Below are 16,212 nucleotides of genomic sequence, written 5' to 3' on the forward strand. Positions count from 1 at the left end.
ATGACCAACTCTTTTCCTGAATGAGGGTACCCACTTCTCCCTTCTCCACGGCCAGCATTCTAGGCCAAGTCACCAACAGCTGGTCCATGCTCTCACTGACCCCTCCCTGCCATCTGTTCTCCTCCCAGCCCCCAGCATGACTTTGTAAAAATATAAAGCAGATCATCTCAACACCTTGCCTAAAACCTCCCCCTCACACTCAGAATAAAATCCCAACTCCCTGACCTTCTAGCCTCCCTCTGGGGGAACCAGGTACAGTGGGGAGGGGCATCTGCTTTCAGTGACTATCCTTAGAGTTAACAGCATGGGGTTTGGCACCAGACAGCTTGGGATCGGATTCCACTGAGCTACTTTTTATTTGTGTAAACCTGAACAAGTTACTTACTTAACCCTCCTAAGCCTTAATTTTCTTGTCTATAAATTGGTGATGATATTGTAAGTAGCTGCTTCATAGAGCTGTTGTCAGGATTCAGTGGGATGTTTGTGAAAGGCGCTCAGTACATTCACTTTCAATACTAGCTGATAAAAAGAATCACAACCATAGAAACATTAGCTCAGACACCCAGGGCCTCATCTTCAAATATTAGCTTTTCATGTCCTTACTTGGCTGATAAGCCACGCTGTCTACAAACTAAATAACTGAAGACAAGCTAACAATTAAATTAACAAAATAATAATACCATAAAATTAATAACTAGAAAATATCCAGAACACCATGGTAAGATTGTCTAAGTTTTTTTTTTTTTTTAAATCATTTGAAGGGATACTCTTTTTCAGAGTAAGACTCACATCTACAATATCCCTGACCTGCAACTGTCCAGCCTCTCCAGAGCCTGGGCATCCTTACTGAGTAGAGGAGCCATTACATTTGCAGCTAAAACTCATGTAAAACCAAAATTGATCTTCCCTTAATGAACACCCATTAGTCTTTGTTTCACTCAGTGGCATTCCTCAGACAGAGCAACTTTAAATAAGTACAGATGGCTGCCTTTTTCTCCACTGAGCAGGCTCTCCTAGCGGTGAAAGCTCCCAGGTCCTCAACCCTTCCTCACAGCACATGGTTTCTAGCCCCTATCATTCCGATGCTGCTTTTCTGAGCACGCTGGTCTGTGAATGTCTCTTTTGACAGGGGCTACTCAAAGTAAACACTATCTTCAAGAGGTGGTCTTAGCATGCTGAACAAAGTCAGATATTACTTCCCTTATTTTGGATGTCATATTTGTATTAATACAGTCAAAGACAACGTTACCTTCTCTGGAAAACACATTTAACTGCTTCCAGTCAATTAAAATTCTCATGCTTCATGCACACTTCCTTCCAGCCATGCCTTCCCATCAACATTTATCTGTTTGGTCTCATCCATTTATGAGAAGGATTTTACATGTATTCCTATCTACTTCATTTGATTGACATCTTGATACTATTCTGGCCTCTCTAGAGCATTGTGGATTATGATTCTATCCACCACTGGCTGGCATACACAGTTTCAAGTCACACGGGCATTGGTTTAGCAGGTCATCCATGCTAGTCACTGACAAAGCTATTGAACAGGGTCCTGCCATCTGTTATCCGGACCTGCCTCCAGGCTCACAGGGGCTTATTAACTACCACTCTTTATCCTGATCATTTGACCAGTGTGGGGGACATACCCCAGGGTGACCCCTAGTGACTCATGCCCTTGTGTAATCCCTTCCCCTTGAACATCTGCTTACAGCCCATCTTCTGATGCCCTGAAATTCTCTTTATGTTAAATTACTTAAGGGTGAGGACCATTTGGTTTTCTTTGTATAACCCAGGCTGCTGAGCACAGCATCTTCCACATAGTACTTTCAACTTAAAACCTGTGAAAATAGTTTGTGACTAGAAAATACTGTTAATATATGATGCTGCAAATCTTGAACTGTAGACTTAATCTGAGTCAAAGACTTTTAATTTATATGGATGATCTGGATAACAGTAAAATTTAGAATATATGTATGTATTCATTCATTTGTTTATTTAGGAGGTGGGATATTGCTATGTTACCCAGGCTAGTCTCAAACGATCCTCCCACCTCAGCCTTCCAAAGTGTTAAGATTACCGGCATGAGCCACCACACCCACCAAAACTCAGATTTTATAAGCAAGACACATCATTTCCCCACTCTGTGGCCTTACAGTTACGGTGATGGCCAACCACCCATCTAATGGTAGCTTTGTGACCCAAAAGACTTGATCTTGGTTTCAGAGGAGCCCTATTTATATTGCATTGAAATAGCTCAAGGACCAAGAAAATTCAAATTAACCAACCTTTCACTCAACAGATAATGAATGGAGCACCTTTAAATACTGTACACAGATTCTTAGTTATACTTCTTTTTAAGATATGGAAGTTAATTCCCCTTCCATTGAGTGTGGACTGGACTTAGTGACTTATTTCTAAAGAACAGAATACAGTGGACATGATGGTGTGTGGCTTCTGAGGCTAGTATGTCATGGTAGCTTCCTTCTTGTTCTCTCTTGAATTTCTTGCTCTGGAGGCAGCCAGCTGCCATGTTGTGAGGACATACAGGCAATTTCCCACAGCAAGGAACTGAGGTCTCCTCCCAAGAGCCTTGTGAACAGGCCACTTTGGTAACAGACCCTCCAGCCACAGTCAACACTTTAGACGACTGCAGCCCTGGCTGAGATTTTGACACAACTTCATGAGACATAGTGGGTCAGGACCACCTAGTGAAGCTGCTCTTGAATTCCTGGTCCACATAAACTATGAGATGATGAGTGTTTCCTGTTTTAAATTGCATGTTTTAGAGTAACTTGTTATGCAGCAATAGACAACTAATACAAATCCAGAATTTTCACTTACCTTGTAGTATTGTAAAATTCTTGATGAGCTGACCATGCTTGGAGTCTACTAGCTTCATTTCTTCCATAATCACTGATAAGTTGGCTACTTCAGTGTCTAACCTCGACCTCATCAAATCTTGTTGCATCCTGAGAGAAACAGAATCCAAACGGATATTGGCCAGGGTATTATTCAAGGAGGTCAGATCATCCGTGTGTTTGGTTAGGGTATCCGTGCAAGTGGTCCTGACTTCATTAAGATTGCTGGTCAGCGTCCGCAGGTGGTGGGCTGTGTAACTGATATTGCTAATAATATTCACAATATCCGTCTCAAAGAGCTGGAAGCGTTCCTCCAGTTGGTTGAACTTGATGGCGGTTCTATTCTCTGCGTCCTTGTGTAAGTCCTGCAGGTCTTTCAGGTTCTGCTCGTTGGCCTGAGAGATAGTGGTGATGTTCTCCATCTGACCTGTAAATGAGTTGAGCTGGCTATTCATATCCTCCAGGGTGTCGTTGTTGGCTTTGGCCAAAGCAGAATTATTGGTAGCCAGCATCTGCAAGCTTTGCACTTTCTCCTTCAGCCAATCTGTGTCCTTCTTGGCTTGAAGAAAAACCTGCTGCAGATTTTGAAAGTCATTCTTGATTCGCTGGATAGCCTGGCTTGTGTCATCCACAGACCGCTGCAGGTTCGTGATGAGGTTCCTCTGCTGTACCTGGGTCAGGTTCAGGTTGTTGAGGTTCATGATGACCACGTTATGAGAATACATTTGGTTCTGCAGATTACCCTGGAGCACACTGGTATCTTGCTGCAGATTCGTGACATAGCCATTGTACGCCTGGAGGGTTTTGTTTACAGTGGTGATGAGGAAAGAGTTATTCTCCAAAGTTTCTTTTAGTTGACTCTGCCTGTCCACCAGTGCATCCCCGCTTGCCTGTAACTTCTCCAGCGTATCCTTGTTCTTGCTGGTTTTTTCTGTAATCTCACGAAGTTGCTGACGGAGATCTAGAATGTCTGATCTGAAGGTAGAGAGTTCTGAGTTGGTGCTAATAGCTTTCTTCCCAGTTTGGTCACCTGGAATAAGAAATAAGAAATATCTGTGACTTAGATCGGTGGTGTGGAGAAGTGTTCAGGCGAGGTCAAAGATCACAAACACACTTAACTGGTATGCACTGTATTTTAGATGCAAAATTGGCAGTATAAGCAGATGACTCTGCATTAGTAAAATGTACATATTACTATGTACAGAAAGGGTGCACAGAACTAGAAATAACAAATTTGGCTGAACATTTTTCTCAAAGAGGGATGGGGAATTTATTAGATTTAAGGTAGTGGGCAGGATGTCAAGAAGAAAATAACCTTTTAAATTTACCAATATTTTAAAATATAAAACAAAAATCAAGGAATAGAATATGTTGGGACTTTCAACTTTATAATTTCTACAATTCCTTTATGTAGTTTAAAATATTTCAAAAAATGATCAGTAAACTATTTACATGACAGTTTTTAATAAAGGGTATTCATGGTTTTTTTCAGTCCGGATTGATCTTCAGGTACTATTTGGTGCATAATAGTTTTTTGAGCAGGACATAATTCCAAAATTGGTCCTTAACTTTAAAATTTAAGCCTTTGAATTAAATCATGAGAGAAGACTCAACATGCAACACAAAAACTGAATGTCCTTCTGGGTGAATGGGGAGTTTATAGTAACATCATTCTAAGAAGCTGTGGTAATTTATGTGGAGTAAGGGGATTTCACTTAATGATTCAGTCTTGTCACAGATTACCTAATTTTTTCAGGTCACTTTCCACTGCTGTGAGCTTGTCATCATAGGTTTGGCGAGATGTCTCCATGCCACCTGTGACATTATCCATTTTCTCTACAACTAAGATTTGGAAAATGATGCATTAGTACACATACCTGCTCATATTTTCAGTTTCAAAACAAGAGATCATTTCATTACCAAACAAAGGAAACAGATTGAACAAAAAAGTGTAATTGAAATCAAATATGGGGAAGAAAAGACATCCTTTTGGAAAAATAACTTACTTGTCACAAAACCCAGGGGTATAATTTACTTGGTTGAGAATTGTATGTTCTTAACTCTTCTTATGATTCTGTAATGCCTTGGATGTTTCAGAAATCATTTGGAACTCATTTAAAAATGTTCATGCATTTTAGAAGTCCCTAATTTGTTATTTCCTACCTTAATTTCCATAGATGGAATTTAAATAATCACACTGTGATAATTTACAAAATGTTGTCACTCATCAGCCTCCCTAACATTCTTGACAGGTAGGACTCATTTACTTAGAAGAGGATTCCATTGGCAAGGAACACCTAGCTCAAGTCTATACAAAAAATCAGCATAGAAGGGATGCAAAGTCTATCTGCCACTTTCTGTTATGAGTTCCACCACAAAGCCCTGAAAATCTGCTTTTTGTTAGTGACAACTGATTCTGTAGTTTATCAGTTCTCAAGTAGATGCCTGAGTGGTGTTTCCAAACAATGATTTGCCAAGAAGTATTTTCGGTAGTATTTTCCTAATTGTATATGATAGGGAAAGTAGGTAATGCCACTGATATCACCATGTTCAAGATGAGATTTGGCTGTGTGCCCACCCAAATATCAACTTGAATTATACTCTCATAATTCCCATGTGTTGTGGGAGGGGCCTGATGGGAGATAATTTGAATCATGGGGTGCTTTCCCCCATACTGTTCTCATGGTGGTGAATAAGTCTCACGAGATCTGATGGTTTTATCAGGGGTTTCCACTTTTGCATTTTCTCATTTTCTCTTGCTGCCACCATGTAAAAAGTGCCTTTCACGTCCTGCCATGATTCTGAGACCTCCCCAGCCACGTGAAACTTAAGTCCAATTAAACCTCTTTTTCTTCCCAGTCTCTGGCATGTCTTTGTCAGCAGCATGAAAACGAACTAATACAGCCACACTAAATAAAAGCTTCAGTTCTTACTCATTTTCAGAAGGCAGGAATTCTCTACAGTTATGAATTCAAGTATACATTTCTAAAATGTTAAGTAAGAGGATGTTTCTCCAAAAGTGACTTATATAAGATCTAACTTCTAGCAGCTTGGGATCAAGTCTGACTGTCCTTCTTGGTATCAACAGCTTTAAAAAAGACTAAAAAATGAGAACATGCTTTATACATTAATTATGAGCCAATGGATCAAATTTATTTCATTCATCACGTGTTCTACCCACGCATGACTGTGTGAGAAGATTCTCCTGGCTCCTCTCAGGAAGAAGTAGTATGGTCCCATGTGTTTGTGTGACCTAAAGTGAACTGGCTCCTTGGATCCTGAAATTGTCCCTGGAGAAGCTAGTTATGTTCTCCCTCAAGCTTCTATTGTCTGGTCATAATAAAACGTGTGCACTGCAACAAACACTCACTCACATGAGCCTTTCCATGTGTTCTCTCTACCCACAGTGTTCTTCCCTGGCTTTTTGACTGAGCTAAGTCCTACTTGCTCTTCAAGACTCTGCTTGTCACTTCCTTGGGAACCCTTTACTGAGATGCATCTTGCAGAATTCCCTTGGCAAGTAGTCCTTTCTCTATTATGGGACTCACTGCACTGTGTTGTCATGACTTATCTACTATTAGGGCAGGAAAATTTACACTCAGTTTCATCTCTCCTTTTTGCTCAGTGTGTGGCACTTAGTAGGTAATCAATGAATATTTATTTATTATGCCATTTATTTAAAAAAATTTTTTTTAGATGGAGCTTCTGTCTTGTTGCCCAGATTGGAGCACAATGGTGCAATCTTGGCCACTGCAACCTCCACCTTCTGGGTTCAGGTGATTCTCCTGCCTCAGCCTCCCAAGTAGCTGGGATTACAGGTACCCACCACTATGCCCAGCTAATTTTTTTATTTTTAGTAGAGATAGGATTTCACCATGCTGGCCAGGCTGGTCTGGAATTCCTGACCTCAGGTAATTCACCTGCTTCAGCTTCCCAAAGTGCTGGGATTACAGGCATGAGCCATTTATTTAAATAAGTAGCAATCTTCCTGCTGAGCTACAGGGCATGCATCAACCCAGGGAAGCCTGAGCACTGGCAATGAGTATGACATTTCATTGAATAATTATTATTTTTAAAATTACTACAAAGACACAGACGTGTAGTTATAATAACCTGTATCTTAGGGTTGTTTGATGGGTACACATACCCCTAAATCCCTGGAAACTCTGAAGAATAAAATGTTTCATATGTGTTTTTAGCAAAGCTAATTTTTAAGGACTAAAATACAGAATGTTTTTAAGTTTAGGTTCAGTTTTGATCCTCAAATCAAAACATATGCCTTGGTTTGTCCTCAAACCACATGCAGTATCTCAAGTCCTGCCCTTCTTTCCCATTCTTTCCTGGAAGCCAAAGAAACCTCCAAATATGCTGACAGTCAGTTATTTTCTACCCTCTCTACTTTTTCTTCCATTTTAGTTTTGAAAAACAGAGAACTCTCATGGATAGATAATTCAGGTTTATGTAAAATGCAAACAGGATAAATAAATTCATTAGAAACAAGAACCAAAAAACCTGTTGACAGCAAGGAAACTATTTTCTTCTGTACAGCAAGGAAACTATTTTCCCTGCCCACAAGTGCTAATGAACAGCTTACATGCACTGGGGGGTGTGTGTCTTTGTTTAAAAATAGGATCTGGTATAAAGCTGGAAACTCTAGGATTGCAATGCTTGAACCTGCTACTGCATAAAAATACCAGACTGGTGGAAATCCAGAACTCACCCTTGCTGTAACAGCATATAGCACCTTTGTCGGTTTTTATTCAGAATTTATTAGCACAAATTCTCAATCAGGAATATAGTCGCAGAGCCATCCTATGTTACCCTAGAAATTCTCGTCTAGAGACATAGACCTCAGCTTGTAGACCATTCTCACATGAGAAAAACGAGCAGGATACACAGAAGGGTGACCAGCAGCCTGGTTTCTCATGGGCTCCCTTGTATTGGGAACTATTTCTTAATGTAGAATTTTTCTACAGAATATTGGTGTTTCAGGTATTATACCTGAAGATCTGTCCCTCTTCAAGTATCCAAAGTATAATTCTCTAGGAAACTCTGACAAAAATATCTGTTCTATAAAAGCACTTAGGTATCATCCCTTGGCCTGGGCCAATAACTTCTTCCCTTGTCTCGATTCCACTTAAACTGTCCAAGAACATGTTTAAGTTCCACTCCACACCTCACTACCCCACTGTTCTCAGCCACACCTACAACTTGATTCCACTGCACACCAATTCAACCTTTATTTGAATAATAATAATAGTCTCTATTTATTGAGTGTCTGCTCTCTGTTGGTCACACTACACCATCACTGCAGTTAATCCTTCCAAATGCTATTTTGTAGATGAAGAGACTGAGGCTCAGAGATGTTCAGTAACTTGCTAAAAATCACACAGCTTGTCAGTGACTATGTGAGATTCCAGGCTGGAAGGTTTAACTCCAAAATCCATGCTCTTTCTATAACTCCATATTGCTTCTTTTTTTGGTATTTCTTTTTCCTAAATATGATATCCTCCAATAAAGAACCCCTTAAGGGGAATAATTAGGTCTCTTTATATTCTCTTTAAAGTCATCATCACCAGATGTTTACCAAGCATCTGCCATGTAGGTGGCATAGTGCCAGATATTGAGGATATCGAGAGGCACAGGCCATGGTCTCAGCCCTGAGGACAGAGCACAGAGCTCCTAGCTGATTTTCACATGCATTTGTACCAGACTGATCATGGCACTGTGGGATAAATACACCCTCTCTCTGGGGCCTGGGGCTTCCCAGTAACATCAGTTACACTCCCCTGGAATTTAATAAAGGCATTTCTACCTTGAACACCATTTCAGTTTTCCTTACAGAAATACAGAAAATCTGACTGTAGGGTGTTATCTCAGATCCTGAGGAGCTCTCCAGGACAATTCCATGTGTATTTTGAAAGCCTAAATAGTAATCCAGTTGTAAATTGCTACCTTGACCCAGCTTAGCAGCAAAGTAGACTACCAATGACCAGGAATGTTGAATTAAAGGAGATCCTTATTGAGAAAGATTCAGATTTTGGTCTTTTTTCTTTATCTTAATGACCTTAAGAAGGCTGCCTGCTGGGAAAGATAATGAAATAGGATTTTCTTGTTCAGGAAATATTCTGGAAGAAACATGAGCCACTGAACTTAAGAGATGACTCCTGGTATGGAAGCTCTGTTGACTAATGATCAAAAGCCCAGGGCAGAGGATGTACCAAGCTTAACTGTCCAAGAACATGTTTTCTGCAAAGTGGCTGATGCGCCTCACGGTCACGACCACTGCACAGACCCTGTCTGCGTGACTAAGTGATTCTCTGGCTTCTTCAGCAAATTCTCTTGAGGGAACCTCATTATATCCTAACTTGTAGCTATGTAAGTGACATGAAAGAAGTAAAGAACAATTTTGAGCGTAACAGTATGAAGCTGCCTTTGCCAACTCTGATAACTAAAAGTTTTTACTCATTTCCTTTCAACTTCTCGTTCAGAGGAATGCCTTATTGCACTTCTTTCATTGATTATTCTGTTCTTTCTTTCTTTTTTGTTAATGGAGAGAGTTTCTCTAGACTTCAAAGGGGAATGTGTGAAGGGAGAACTGGGTCTTGTCTTTCTGCCTCTCACAACAGTGGGTCACTAGAATCTTACTAGCAAGAAAGAGGAGTCACTGTGTGAGTAAAGAGAAAGCACATCTGGAAAATATAAACATTTTAGTTCATTAATGCTGTGTTTGGAAAACACAAGTGCATGTTGTATTATCTTTTTGTCAGCAGAGGCCTGAAGGCAGTGGGGCACTGGAGGAAAAAAAAGAAGGGCAAGACATCATCTCGTCTCCCCTTGCACTTGCTCCCCTGATCTCTTCTTCCTTCATCTTGGTGAGACTACCCCCACAGAGCAGGTTAAGCCAATCTCTAAAACATGAAGTTTCCAGGTAGTGCTTTTAGGGGCAGCTATCCCCTACATGCAGATTGGCTTAGGGGTCCCTGGGTATCTATCATTCACAATCCATCCATTCATCCATCCATCCATCCATCCATCCTCCCATGAATTCATTCAGTGAACTTTCCTGGACACTGGTTAAATATAATGAGACTAGTTACTGGTGGGAGATATAATAAATAAAAGGTAGTCTCTTATCTTCATGGAAACTTACAGTTTCGGTGGTGACACAGACGAGTCCACTGACTCTAACGATACAGTGTGATGGGGCTAAGAGTAAATACCGGGTACCATGGAACAAACAGGAAGGGGCCTAATTCAGCTTTCGGGAGCTGCTATGTGTCTACATGAGACATGAAGGGTGGGAGGGAGACACTTTAGCTGGAGAGGAGAGAAAAGGTGCTGTGGGCAAATGGACCAGCACGCACAAAACATGCCAAGCCAGGAAGGGCTTTCCATGGATAAAAATGGAGGAAATATCTGTACCTTAACAAACAGAAAAAAAAAAAAAAAAAGGAAAAAAAATGCCTCTTCTTTGACTCTTTCTGTGTAATTCCGAATGTATAAATATCCCAGAGTTTATTTTCTAGCAGAGGTAAAGATCATGAAATGTTACAGATTTGCCAAACCACTCTCATCTCTCTCTCTCTTTCAGCAGTAAATGTGATTATGTAGTGCTGAGGCTTAAGAGTACTTATTTAACGGCTGTTTGATTTCAAACTTCCTTTATCATGGCTCACTAGGAAAAGTCACAGAGAAGTGAGTAATGGCCTAAATAATCTAAATGAAAGGAAGAGAGATAGTCCCAATTACCTGGGATACGAAAAGCCCTCCTTTCTCTCACTGGGTTCCCACCCCACCTCTCTGCCCAGTGCTAATCATGATTTAATAGCCTTCCTTAATCACTTACTCTGTTTGCTGCCACATCTTAAAACCTAAGATGCTCCATGATCTAACTCGTCACAAATGGATAAAATGACTGGTAATTTTACAGATTTTCATAGCCGAAACTAATCAGTCAACTCACTCAATGTTGCACATTATTTTCCATGTACATGTTCTTAGAGATGGGGCTAAAAAGCCTTGACTGTATTAAGGATTTTTAACAGGTTTTGCCATTCATTCTAATGGCTAGAGCTGTGTAATGTGGTTAGGAAGAAGTAAGGAACAGAGAGATACAGATACTATTTCCTGGGACCAACAACAGGGCAGGTACTTCAATTACATCATTTTTGCTCATCCCAATACCTTGACAAACAGCATTATTATTGCCATTTTACAGATAAGAAATGAGAAACTCTAAGAGGGTATGATTGACACATGGGTTTGGAGCCATGAGGAAGACTTAGCATGATGCCTGGCTCACTAGCAAGCACTTATTGAGCATTCACAATTGTATTAAAAATGGTAGGATCAAGACTTGAACTTGGACTGTCTGGCCCTGACACCCATCTGATTCCAATACACATTGTGCTTTTTCAGGAAACTGCTACATGCTGGGAGAGAGGTGGGAGGAATTTCCAGCTGGAGGGAAGGAATTCACTTGGAGTCATTCTTTTCCTAGGTCAGTCTGTGGGCCACAGAGCAGAGGGAAGACCTGATGACCTGCAGACTCCACGTCTGCCTCTGTTCTGAAACCAAATGGCTGTCTTTGCCTCCCATGTCTTTGAAAAGATTTCTCTGGCTGTTTTCAAGAAAAGGGCTTATGTAGTTTGTGATTCTGAAACATGACACCGTCTACCTGCGGCCTCTGAAAGGTGCGTGGGGAACATACAGCGTCTGCAAGTCTGGAGGATTCAGGCAAAAATCCTGCCCTTACCCTAAACCAGATATGTTTAGGCCCAATGTCCTATAAAGTAGGGTTGAGGTGGTGTGCTGCCTCTGTGCTTAATTTATACAGAGCAGTATTTTCATAGAGCTATATATACAATAGTGACCACAGCGAATGTGCTGAAGAGAAAACAGGGAATTAGCTCGCCAATCCCTGGGTGAAGTAAGTTGTATCTCTGGAGATCTTGTGTTTAGCGTATTCTCTGTCAATATAGTTTTCCTGTGTGCTGAATCCAGGGTTTCCATAAAGTCCCTGAGAGATAAGATGAAAAAAAAAAATAGAGGAAGAGGGAGTAGCTAGAAATAGGTAGGAAAAAGCAACAAACGAAAAAGAAACTTTATAACTCAGAGAGGACCTGATGATTGTTAAAATGAGTCAAAAGGAATTACTATGTCCCCCGCTTTCAGATCTCATAGCTCTAAGTTCAAGACAAAGAGATGGAGTTTATCATGTTGCTATTTTGCATCTGAGTTGTATGAATGAAATACTTCGTACTTGCAAATATGAGTTTTCTCATGCTTAAATTAAAGAAGGAACACTTGTTATTTAGAAGAAAAAAAAGAAAGCATACTTACCTTTATATCCCAAAATGGCTACTGTGATTGTTAGCAAGGCACACAAAATGTATAATAATATGATAGAAAACTTCAGTGCCCAGTTATTTTTACATTTGGTACATTGTGTTCCTTCCTGAATACCTGTAAGAGAAGTCAAATTTTAATAACACGAAGCAAAGATATAATTTAAAAATGTATCTTTTTGCATTTTGGTTCAAATATTGTGACTAAGAACAATTTTTACATATGCCTTACTATGCTTTGAGAACTATTTTAAAAGGAAACACACGGCTTGAGCAACATAAGCACTTTAATATTACCATTCTGTTGTTATAGCTGTATTTAATATGACTTAAAAATAGCACATAACTTTGTTTCATAGAATACGGTCATGCATCATTTAATGGGAATACAGTCTGTGAATGGCATCCTTAGGCAACATCATCACTGTGTGAACATCCTAGAGCAGGGGTCCCTAATTCCAGGGCCATGGACTGGTACCAGTCTGGTGGCCTGTTAGGAACTGGCTGCACAGCAGGAGTTGAGTGGCAGGTGAGCCCGCATGACCACCTGAGCTCTGCCTCCTGTCAGATCAGCAGCAGCATGAGATTCTCGCAGGAGCGCAAACCCTGTTGTGAACTGCACGTGTGAGGGATCTAGGATGCAAGCTCCTTATGAGAATCTGACTAATCCCTCATGATCTGAGGTGGAGCAGTTTCATCCTGAAACCATCTCCTGCCCCCTGTCCATCCACGGAAGAGTTATCTTCCATGAAACTGGTCCCTGGTGCCAAAAAGGTTTGGGAATCACTGTCCTAGAGTGTACTTAGACAAACCTACGTGGTATAGACCAGCAGTCCCCAGCCTTTTTGGCACCAGGGACCAATTTCATGGAAGACAGTTTGTCCATGGACCAGAGTAGGGGTGGGGATGGTTTCAGGATGATTCAAATGTATTACATTTATTGTACACTTTATTTCTATTATTACATTGTAATATATAATGAAATAATTATACAACTCACCATAATGTAGAAACAGTGGGAGCCCTGAGCTTGTTTCCCTGCAAATAGACGGTCCCACATGGGAGTGATGAGAGACAGTGATAGATCAGAGGCATTAGATTTTCATAAGGAGCACACAACCTAGATCCCTCTCATGCACAGTTCACAACAGGATTCACGCTTCTATGAGAATCTAATGCCACTGCTGATGTGACAGGAGGCAGAGCTCAGGTGGCAAGGCAAGTGATGGGAAATGGCTGTCAACACAGAAGAAGCTTCAGTCACTCACCTGCCGCTCACCTCCTGCTATGTAGCCTGGTTCCTAATGGGTAGCCGGTCCATAGCCCTGGGGGTTGGGGACCTTTGTATAGACTGCTATATACCTAGGCTACATGATATAACCTCTTGCTTCTAGGCTCAAACCTGCAAAGCATGTTACTGTACTGATAGGCAACTTTATCTGTAGGCAACTTTAACACAATGGCAGGTATTTGTGTATCTGAAGATAGAAAAGGTACGATAAAAATACAGTTTTATAATCTTATGGGACTGCCATCATCTATGCAGTCCATTGTTGACTGAAACATTATGTGACATATGACTAGTTTCAAATCAAATTCCATAATGATAATTACAATTATAATTTCAATAAAAATCTCTATATGACAAAATATTTCAACATTCAAATTTATTTCAGATATTATTATGCCTACAGCAATTCAAATACAACCAGAAAATCTTAGGATTGGTCCCTTGATGCTTGTTTCAGTGATATGCTAAAGTTGATTTCTATTGGCTTGTAAGAGCCAACTGCTAAATTTGTAAGAATTTTGAAAACTGGTTGGGAAACTGTTGGTAGCTTGAAATCAGCCCTGGAGGGAGTATTTATACCATGGAAATTGGTAAACGTTGCAAATTAGGAAGACTCCCATTCCCTGGCTCCAAACAACTGGTTTACCAGCATGCCACTGGTTGTACCTATGGCAGAAAACACAGATAATCTTATAATTAACTGCCCAACATATAACAAATTTTGCTTATTACATACACTCAGGAAATAGACACTGACTCTTATATAAGTTATCATAGTGATTTGAATAATGACTGTAGAACAAATAGAAAAACCAGACACTTTTGATGAGAGGAGGTAAATTTTTACTGCTAAAAGGCCAAGTTTTTGAAAAACATTCCTGTCTGAGTGGTAAACCAGCATCATTGCTGCAAGTGACTCCAGAAACTAACCTTTAAAAAGAGAATTTCCATCTGATAGATTTGAAACGTGCAAGATGAAGACTGTGGATGTTTTAATGTGAAAATCACATTGTAAGGAGTATCAGGAGATTCCTTGTCTTCCTGAGCTGTTTCCCTATGTGTGTCTTACTAATAGCGTCCCCCCAGGAGCAACAGCACATAAAGGACTGATCTCCTATAATTGTGCTCAATAACTTTTGATGGGTAAGTCATGAGGATTAAGCCACAGTCGAAGTTTCTCTCCTTTGGTTTGTAATTTTACGCATAGTGCCCTTCAGTGAAAAGAGTTCTTCAGCTGTGTTTAATGCAAAATGATGAGAGAAACAGCATATAACAATGACTTAAATTTAGCTTTCAGGGTTCAACCAATCCTTCTGGTGTTCAGCATATCTCTCTGGCTGTAGACACAGGAGAGGGGGGTGTACTTGTCAATTTTATGACTTAGAGCAGTGCTTCTCGAACTTTGGGGTGCATCAGAATCACCTGAAGCATTCATTAAAACACATTGTTTCTAATTCAGGAGGTCTGAGAAGAGAAGGGGACTGAGAATTTGGATTTCTTTTTCCTTTTTTTTTTTTTTTTGGAGACAGAGTTTCACTCTGTTGTCCAGGCTGGAGTACAGTGGCATGATTTCGGCTCACTGCAACCTCCACCTCCTGGGTTCAAGTGATTGTCCTGCCTCAGCCTCCTGAGTAGCTGGGATTACAGGCACACGACACCATGCCTGGCTACTTTTTGTATTTTTAGTAGAAATGAGGTTTCACCATGTTGGCCAGGCTGGTCACAACCACCTGACCTCAGGTGATCCACCCGCCTTGGCCTCCCAAAGTGTTGGGATTACAGGGGTGAGCCACTGCGCCCAGCCAAGAATTTGAATTTCTAAGAAGTTCCTAGGTGTTGCTGATGCTGATGCTGAAGCTGTGGTCTGGGGACCCCATTTCAGAACAATGCTTCTCAAACTTTAAAGTGCTTACACATCACATTGTTGAAATGCAGGTTCTGATTCAGTGTGTCTGAGGGAGGAGCTAAGATTCTGCATTTCTGCAAGGTCTAGGTGATACCTGGTCTAAGGACCACACTTTGAGGAGCAAGGGTTTAGTTTAGAAGCTGGTCGTGATGGATTGACCTTTGATTAACTAATCCCTTGAAGATGAAGCTGTAAAATTAGACTCATTGATCAAACAGACCTAGAGTAAATCAACTTCTTTGTGTTATATTTTTTCCATTTTCTCCCTCCCTTTCCTTTCTGACTTACTTCTTTATAGCCACCTGTATGTCTCAGCACCATCTCTTATGTCTAAAACTGACTTCAGTTTTAGCCCTACCAAACCAGATCTCCAACTTCCACCCAACTTTTCTTATTGCACTCAACTACTACTACTATCCCAATTCCCTCAGGTGGTTAAACTCAAAGATGCCATGATTTCTTGTACGTATTCTCCAGTTCAGTCATCAAGCCCTGTTAATCTTCCAGTGGGCTATCTTTCATCATGATCATTATCATTTATAGCTTACTGATGTTCACTTACTGTCTACAGTGTGCCAGGTTCTGAGCTAGGTCCTTTACACACATCATCTCTAATCCAAAAAAGGACTCTGCAAGAGGGCACTGTAGTGAGAGCCTAACTGACACCCTATACATGTTGCAGCCAGGACTCCAACGCGTGTGAGACTCCAGATGCCACAGTCTCTCCACTACGCCACGGTCCCTCTCTCTAGTCATTCTTTCCTCTCCATTTCCCCTGCTACCACCCTAGTGTGAGATCTTTAC

The 16,212-nt window shown here is 40.7% G+C and overlaps 1 protein-coding gene across 1 annotated transcript in view; it reads right to left on the minus strand.

Annotated features, from left to right (window-relative positions):
* COLEC12 (collectin subfamily member 12) overlaps positions 1–16,212 on the minus strand; it is a 182,351-nt gene that overhangs the window by 23,014 nt on the left and 143,125 nt on the right. Inside the window, exons 3-5 of the mRNA XM_003924795.4 lie at positions 12,207–12,329; positions 4,605–4,703; positions 2,845–3,891 (exon numbers count right to left, since the gene is read on the minus strand). Of these exons, the coding sequence (XP_003924844.1) occupies positions 2,845–3,891; positions 4,605–4,703; positions 12,207–12,329 (1,269 nt within the window). The remainder of the gene's footprint in view (positions 1–2,844; positions 3,892–4,604; positions 4,704–12,206; positions 12,330–16,212) is intronic.

This window comes from Saimiri boliviensis, chromosome 13 (assembly GCF_048565385.1).
Source record: "Saimiri boliviensis isolate mSaiBol1 chromosome 13, mSaiBol1.pri, whole genome shotgun sequence".
Taxonomy (NCBI): Eukaryota; Metazoa; Chordata; class Mammalia; order Primates; family Cebidae; genus Saimiri; species Saimiri boliviensis.